The sequence below is a fragment of the Colius striatus genome, chromosome 2 (assembly GCF_028858725.1).
Source record: "Colius striatus isolate bColStr4 chromosome 2, bColStr4.1.hap1, whole genome shotgun sequence".
Lineage (NCBI taxonomy): Eukaryota > Metazoa > Chordata > Aves > Coliiformes > Coliidae > Colius > Colius striatus.
In genome coordinates, this window is record NC_084760.1 from 27,977,928 (window position 1) to 27,986,722 (window position 8,795).

The 8,795-nt window shown below is 36.6% G+C and overlaps 1 protein-coding gene across 2 annotated transcripts in view; it reads right to left on the bottom strand.

Annotated features, from left to right (window-relative positions):
• Positions 1-4,333, bottom strand: part of MYT1L (myelin transcription factor 1 like) — a 129,186-nt gene extending 124,853 nt beyond the window's left edge. For both annotated transcript variants that reach the window (XM_061989713.1, XM_061989712.1), the window contains exons 1-3: positions 4,279-4,333; positions 4,063-4,096; positions 3,703-3,765 (exon numbers count right to left, since the gene is read on the bottom strand). In XM_061989713.1, coding sequence (XP_061845697.1) covers positions 3,703-3,765; positions 4,063-4,096; positions 4,279-4,333 — 152 coding nt within the window. The remainder of the gene's footprint in view (positions 1-3,702; positions 3,766-4,062; positions 4,097-4,278) is intronic.
• Positions 4,334-8,795: the final 4,462 nt, after the last annotated feature.

Below are 8,795 nucleotides of genomic sequence, written 5' to 3' on the forward strand. Positions count from 1 at the left end.
GTAAAACTGGTAAAGTGTCTATTAATTGCAATGAAAGAATATGTCTTTCTTCAGACACTTGGCCGACAGAGATCCTGAAAACACAGTTCATGGGAACGCTCTCCTAGTATGGTTTGTGTAACTGCTATACACCCAGGTGGATTGTTCATGGTAAAGTATTTGAGGATTTGGATCAAAATTAATTCGTGATTCAAAATGTACAAGAGTACTGTTCATTATTATGCTGCTATGCACAATGGACGTTAAAAACTACCAAGTGAATACAATACAGTATTAGGAGCATGATTCAGGGAGAGGCTCTGGTTTTCACTCCTATGATTTGAATTCTATTCTTGTCTGTACCACCATCAGATGATCATGTCTATGGCTTATTTTTTTTTGTTTTGGTTTTGTTTTCAGATCTTTCAGAACTTTTGTTTTTCTTCTTATTTTTAGGACCATAGGAGATACATGCATTTATTTAACTGAATGACATGTGAGTAGGTCAGTTGGCCTCAGGTGTCTGGAAACGTAAACAACAGGTACAGAAGTCACATCTGTGTAAACACTAACATCTAGGCACTACCTCATGCTGTGCATCATAGACAGTATTACAGGGTCCATGACAGCTTTAGGTTTCTAGGTATTAATAGAATAACAACAACAAAGAGTCTGCTATGAGGAATGTAGGCACACTATCTAACTTTGGGTACATGCTCAAAGTGAGATGCTTATCTTTCTGAACTTTCTATGCAGTCACTGGAGGGAGGTGCTTTAGCTTAGTTAATTTTAGAGATCCTAGAATCCTGTCCTAAAGTGCCCTGAAGAGAAGCCTATCCATCTTATCTGTCTATTAGCATGCCCAACGAACAAGCTAAAATTAAGCACCAAACTTAAGAGCTGAGAGCAAAGTACCATCTAAGTCATGCAAGGTTTCGCTTCAAACTAAGTTTTGTCACAAAGAAAATATCAAAAATATGCAAATTATACAAGAAGTTTTTGCCGCTGTTACCCAAACTAGTACCAGTCTTGTGCTTCCACTCACCTCAAAGGAAGCATCTATGACACACAAGGCCTCCTTGTTTCACCAGCTAACCCTAATACTGCAGCTCTTTCAGAATGAAAAATATAATCAGGGTACAAGGCATATGATAAAACTCTCCTTTAACCTCTACCTAACATTTTATCAGCAGAACAATATTTCACCCCCTGAATCTCTCTGAAAATTTGAAAGAATTAGTTTATTTCAGTTCAAGTATAATGTAGTATCTGCACATGGTTTTCACTGTCACATTGGTATTATGAGGATACAATTACAACAAAAAAAACCATCGATATTCCAGAGACTTCAAGATGTTACAGAATTCTGGAGAGCTCTGACTACATCTAGTGGAAGCAAACACACTTCATTTCTAATAATGATCCAGTCTGGTATTGTGAATGGAAAGGTCTTAACCTCATTAAAATGCTCTGTAGGTCTAAATGGAATTGAGTTAAGCGTTAGCTGAGATATGCAATTCCTTACACACATCAAAATTTTAAGACAGTCTGATTTCCTTGGAAGAAATGTTTGAGGGTCTTTCTTGTCCAAATATCGAAACAGAAAAGAAGAAAAAGATAAATTCTTTGAAATTATTTAAAAAACTTCAATTTACTATGTGTCAGTTGGACTAGATAAAAAAATTACTGCTCTTTTAGAGAATAGTTATGTATGTTCTAAACCTCGATAAAGAACTTTGTGTTTTTACATTAAATAAGACATATATTGGTTAAATATACTTTGATTAGTGGATTGGCAATCAGGGTGACAAGAAAACATAAAAAACCCACAAATTCTTTAGCCAGTAGAAAAAAAAAGGAAATTTTGATGTATTTCCAATTTTTATTCTTTGTGCATCTGCCCAAAATTTCATTTAATTAACAGCTCTGAGATTCAGTCTGTTCGTGTACTGACATACCAGAATCATGTCAAGAAAGCAAAATATGGAATTAACGTCTCAAAACTGCATGTAATCTTTCCAAACCTCACATGTATTCTTTCCTCCTCCCCCAAAAGGGAGATTTTACACAAACACAGACACACAGATTGAAGTCAGAGCAATTCAGAAAAGTCAGATTTTTTTTAAGCTAAAGGGTTTCTTTATGCATGTTTCAAGATTTTTGTTTTTAAAATCCACACACAAATCCCATGAAGTGTAAAGTAATGTATGTAGTTACAATCTTCTAACTAGCAAGGACATTACAATCATGTCATTTAACTGTTGACTGCTCATGAAACTTCTGAGGGGAAAGAAAAATTTGGTGATGTTTATCAATTACTGATTAGGCTTGTATTTACATGAAGAAAATGGACAAAATAAAACCATGGCTTGAATTGAGAAGTCAGAAGTGAATTTAAGAAGAATTATTTAAGAAGAATTATATGGGTTTCTTTTCCTAAATCAGTGGTTCAATCTAATAAAATCCTTCAAATAACCACAAAAACATTATCACTGTTATGAGTGACAAAAAAAACTAGGAAAAGAAAACAGAATACTATCATGTTATGATTTGTATTGTTTAAATGTAATTTAGAAGAATTTTAATATCAGTCTTATTATAAATTTGAAAGTATTCTCTGCACTTCCTAAGTTTTATTCACTCGTAAGAGACACATGAGTGGACTGACTGGCACTGAGTGGGTTGACATGTCACTCCTTAGTATCTTTTCCTGCTTCAAATAAACGCCCTAACCAAAATTGTATAATTTCATTTCAATTCATAAAAAACACATGCCCTCGCTACAAAGCTGTTATCAGATTGGTGTGAATTATGCATTCTTATAAACACTGCAAGTGCTTAAAAACCTGAAAAAGTAAAGAATGAAAAAAATCTTTAACAGTTTCAGGAGAATTTAGCACTGGGTTGAACATCTCTCTGTTCAGAAGAGAGATAGCCAAAACATTAGTTGTTTTATCTCCTGCAATGGGGTCTGAATAAAATATGTCAGATGAAATGCACACTTGAGAAAAAAATGTGTATTCTAGGGCTGTTAAATTTTCAAAATATTGCACAAGAAATTTATGGACAAATGGTTCAGGAAAGGAATGCTGTTTATACATTGGTACAATGCTATTAACATTGATGCTGCAGACACAGACATGTAAAGACTGAGCTTTAAATTAATTTGAAGCACAAGAACTATGAGTAACATATGCTACCATGATATGTTATTAACAATAAACAGCTAAAACCGTATTCTTAAATATGTCTCTACATGTCATGGTTTAGAAACTGAAGAAAAGGCATTTATAACTGTAATATAACATTTGAACCCTGAAGTCTTATTATCACTGATCTGTCTTAAGCTTTGACCTTTGAATTTAACCTGATCATCAAACTTATTATGTTGAGAAGCTCATTTTCATTAATTTATAAAATACATTAAATAACAGAAGTCACACTGGCACCAACATGTCAGAAGGGCCAAATTTTAATTTGCAACACAAAACCAGAGAATTGTATGCAAAAATTGAAAGAAGATTGACAATGCAAGTTTCTTCAGAAAAAAAAAAAATCTAGTTCTATTATGTTTGACATTGAGAAAGAAATAAAAAAGTAAATCCAAATGACTTCTAGAATATCTAATTGGTAGATTTTATTATTGTTTGGTTTGTGAAGGTCATCCTAGCTAACTTGTTTACCAAATCTCTTCACTAAATTACAAACAATTACAGATATTACCTTCTGTGTCTTGCATATTTGCCACTAACATGACCACTGCCATCACAGCCAGGTGTGGGACAGCTGCAAAAGAGAAAGAGTTAATTATATTGGTGCTGATTTGCTGCAGAAAGATTATACTAAAAGCAGGCAGTAGGTATTACAGAGATGGAGGGCAACAAAGACAGAAAAAGAAATCAAATAACTGAAGGGAAAAAAAGAGGGGATGCTTTTTATTAGCAAGTCTCGAGGGAATTAATTTCATCAGTGCAGCAGGGCATGAGCAAACCACCAATGAACTTGAAAGTGCATTATACCCATTAAAAGGCATGAATTTTCTAAATTGCTAATGGGGATACATTTTACACTCAGAGCACTAACCTGAACAGCTCTTGTATGGCTGGTTCCACGGGAACTGCAGAGAGATGGAAAATATATAAAAATTTATCATCTATTACAAGTACCCCTCTTCTACAGAAAATTACCAGAAAGGTTGTGTAAAAGCAAGGGTCAGAATGAATTGTGCAAAGAGATTCTGGAGGATGAAGGTCACCCTGAGCGGGGGCCTTGAGTGATTTACTGAAGCAAGAGACGTACCTCGAACACCTTTGGAGCGTGTGCGATGGCGCTTCTCGTCTGCATCCACCTCCATCTGGGAATAGATTAGCAGGCAGTCAATGTTCTTATCCTGCATGCACAGACTATCAATGCTCAGACAGATACAGTCTCTCACACAATTTATTGACACTATTTTAATTCCATTTTATCCTGTAAGGGAAAGTCCACCTTACAGGGGACTTTTACGATATTTATGTTTATTCAAAACCAGAAAATGCAGTAATTTCTGTTTTAATGAGTCCATTTGCATGCCCTGATTTCATAGCAAATTTCTCTATTTCGAAAGGATACTTCTGACATAAATCCCTCATTATTTCCATATATTTTGAAACAACAATTGAACAGATTTCTGTACAATTTAAAGTTAAAGCTTTGCACACCATAGGTCACCTTCTAACCAAACACTTTGAGGGGGAAAGATGGGAAGGAATAATGACTAAAAGGAGACAAAGAGTCATCATTAGAACTTCACAGATTTCATGTTATTTAGTATAGCTTTATGGCCTTTGAAAATGTGCTTCATTGTTCAGGTGTGTTTTATAAGTTTCAAGAATGTGCTTACTTGTTGCAAATGGGTAAAATTTTATCTTCATTTTATAAATAATATGCTTATCCAATGCACTTTTCTATGCAGTAATAAATACACAGGTATCTTTAATATTTACCAGGTAGGCCCAGGGCTACAGATTAGACCTTGAAAAGAACCATAAACACAGATCGGAGAGCTACATGTTTTTTTCTAATCTTCCATGAACTACTGTCACTAGATTTTCAAAGGTAAACTGCATGGGCTAGCTAGAGTTTTTGGTTTTGCACAACACAAGCAGATTGCACTGAACTATGTTAAGAGACCATGTCAGGGAAAATATGTAACATCTGCATCATCAGCTCCTTCAGATGTGGAAGAAAAGGATGACAAGATAGATCTGCTGTGGTTCATACATAGAGATGATAATGTCAAGGTCAGCAAGCACAGAGAGCAACCTTGGGGCTCTAGTTCCCCCAGAGGGAAAAAAGAAATCAATCACAGGTTTCCAGCTATATCCTTGGATGGATATCTGATAAGAATGTCACATATCTCATGTTAAAATATGAAAACAAGTTGACCCTTGCAGTTAGCCCTTTAATCACCCCTTAACACAAATGACGTGGTAAGTAATAACAAGGAAGAATTCAAGGGGAGCCTCTTACAGAGCTCCCTCAACACATGGAACTAGGAGGAAAGTCAGCACAACAAAATTTGTGGGTGACAGGGACTTGCTGGAAAGAAAGGGACACTCTCACAAGGCTCTGTGCTACTGAGCTAGTTTTGTTTCTTGGTAGTCATCATCTGCTTCCTGGATCTTAAACTTTAACCCCCCCATGGTGTCTAACACCTTAGAATCAGATCTTGGTTGGCTTCTCAGCTCCTCAGCTTTGACATGCATTTGAAGCTTTTCAAGTTGCCATATTAAAGCACAAAACAGCATCTTTGGAATATAAAAATTAACCCCTAGATGATGATAGTATTTTTATTTTACTAATAAGATAACAGTATATTGCATCATTCTGAAACTCTTGCAATAGGTAAGTACTTGACAGCAAATCAGAGGTGGAGTCACTGGATCTTCAGCTTGATGTGTTTTTTAAAAAGTTTGAAAAACGTTATCTACCATCATTTATCATCACTGAAAGATCTCCGAAAGAACAATTAGGATCTTAACCTGAAAACGCTGCCCCAGTTGTTGCTATACAAAGTGTGGTATGGTGAAGGATTCCTCTAGGGCAGCGAATGAATGCTATAACCACAGGAGTATCCCTGAAATTTCTAAAAAATTCTCTGATAAATTTATCATGTAAGAAATTATTTAATGGGTTGAAAAAAATCCTATAGTAAATCTAGGTAAAAATGAAAAAAAAAAGCCCTGTGTGGTTAACTGCATGCAGGCATCTCATAGAATCATAGAATCATTTTGGTTGGAAAAGACCTTTAAGATCATCAAGTCCAACCATTAATCTAACACTGACAAGCCTATCACTAAATTGTGTCTCCCAGCACCACACCCACATGGCTTTTAAATATCTCCAGGGATGGGAACTCCATCACTTCTCTGGGCAGCCTGTATCAGCGTTTAAGAGCCCTCTTCTTGAAAAAGTTCTTCCTAATCTCCAATTTAAACCTCCCTGATGCAACCTGAGACCATTTCCTCACGTGCTATTATTCATTACTTGGGAGAAGAGACTCCCATCTCACTATGACCTCTTTTCAGGTAGTTGTAGAGAGTGATCATACCCCTTCTCATCCTCCTCTTCTCTAGGTTAAACAAACCCAGCTTCTTCAGCCACTCCTCATAAGACTTTTTGTCCAGACTTTTCATCAGCTTCACTGCCCATCTCTGGACATGCTCCAGTACCTCAGTGTCTTTCTTGTTGAAAGGGGCCTAGAACTGAACATAGCATTCAATGTGCCGCCTCACCTGTGCTAAGTAAGAGGGAGACAATCCCTTCCCTGGTCCTGCTGGTCACACCATTTCTAATACAAGCCAGGATGCCATTAGCCTTCTTGGCCACCTGGACACATTGCTGGCTCACATTCAGCTGGCTCTTAACCAGCACCTCCAAGTCCTTTTCCATCAAACAGCTCTCCAGCCACTCTGCCCCAAGCCTCTACTGTTGCATTGGGTTATTGTGGCCCAAGTGTAGGATTCAGCACTTGGTCTTGTTAAGCCTCATACAATTGGCCCCAGCCCATCAATCCAGCCTGTCCAGGTCCCTCTGAAAAACCTTCATGCCCTCAAGTAGATGTACGTACCCACCCAGCTTGGAGTCATCTACAAACATACTGAGGATGCACTTGAGCCTCTCATCCAGATCACTGATAAAGATGTTAGACAAAACAAGACTGAACACCGAGCCCTGGGGAACACCACTAGTGATCAGTTGACAATTGGATTTAACACCACCACTCTCTGCGCCCAGACATCCAGACAGGTTTCCGCTTAACGAAGAGTCCATCCAAGTCATGGGCAGCCACTCTCTGTAGGAGCATGCTGTGGGAGACTTATGTCTTAACGCACACTAATACACACAGATACACGCAGACACACACAGAAACACAAAGAAACTCAAGGCACTTTAAAAGTGGCAGTATACAAAAGCTATATAAACATGAGCTGAAATGAGAAGAAGAAAATCTTTTAATATAAGATTACTATAATTAGGAGCAGTTGAAAAATATTGCATTAAATGCTAAAAAAAGGGCGCATAATCACATCAGAAGGATTTAGAAAAGTAATAATCTGTCCTCAACAATCCAAAGCTTCAAAAACAATTTTGTAGCTCATGATGAATAAAAAAATATTAGTATGCATATCTTTATACATGCATAGAGCAGTTTACCAGTAAACATAAATTATTGATAAAGAGAACTGAAAATATCAAAGAAAACCAAACCACAGAATCATAGAATGGTAGGGGTTGGAAGAGATCATCTAGTCCAACTCCCCTGCAGAAGCAGGTCCACCTAGATCAAGTCACATAGGAACATGTCCAGGTGGGTCTTGAAGACCTCCAAGGAAGGAGATTCCACATCCTCCCTGGGCAGCCTTTCCCAGGGCTTCGTCAACCTCACAGTGAAATAGTGTTTTCTTATGTTTAAACGGAACTTTTTGTGTTCCAGCTTTATCCCATTACCCCTTGTCCTGTTGCTAGATACAATAGAAAAAATTGAAAAATATAGGAAAAAAAGAAAAAATGTTGAACTGGAAAAATGGTAATAGCAAGAAATTGCTTAAATATATTTGAAAGAAATAATTTTAATTAATTGGAGATATTTAAAGCTAGTATTAATACTTCCTCTCTTCCTTCCTTCCTCTCTTCCTTCCTTCCTTTCTTCCTTCCTTTCTCTTCCTTTGCTTTCTCTTTCTGTTTCTCTTCCTCTCTCCTTTCTTTTCATTCTATTTTTCTCTTACTGAATATTCAGAGAATAAGCACTTCATAAAATCAGAATACTTACAGCAGTTAACAAATATTTCCCTATTAAAAATATTTTGCATAAAAAATATTTTATTTACAAAAAGAAATGTAAAAATCATTTTCAAAAAATCTAAGAAGAGTCTTTCTAATACAATCCCATGAGTACCTGTTTGAGCTATAGAATATTCAGTATCGGCACCAGTACTCTGGAAGATTATATGCTACTGAAATATGTAGATAAAACAGAAATTAATGGAGTGATAAACTATGCTGGAGATAGGCCAGCTAGCCAGCTACATATACTGGTCTGCATCGTCTGATAGATTTGACTTATCTGAAGAACACAACAATTCCAAGGTCCTGTACCTATAAACAAAGAATGTGAGCCATGCTTGAAAGACCAAAGACCAAAATCTCTAAGGCAATAATAGTGAAGAGAATCTGGACAACCAGATGAGCATGAGCAACTTCTGCACTGCTGTAGCTGAAGGGCAGAATGTGATCCATAGCTGTACAACCTTTAAGGCTGTATTAATTTTCCA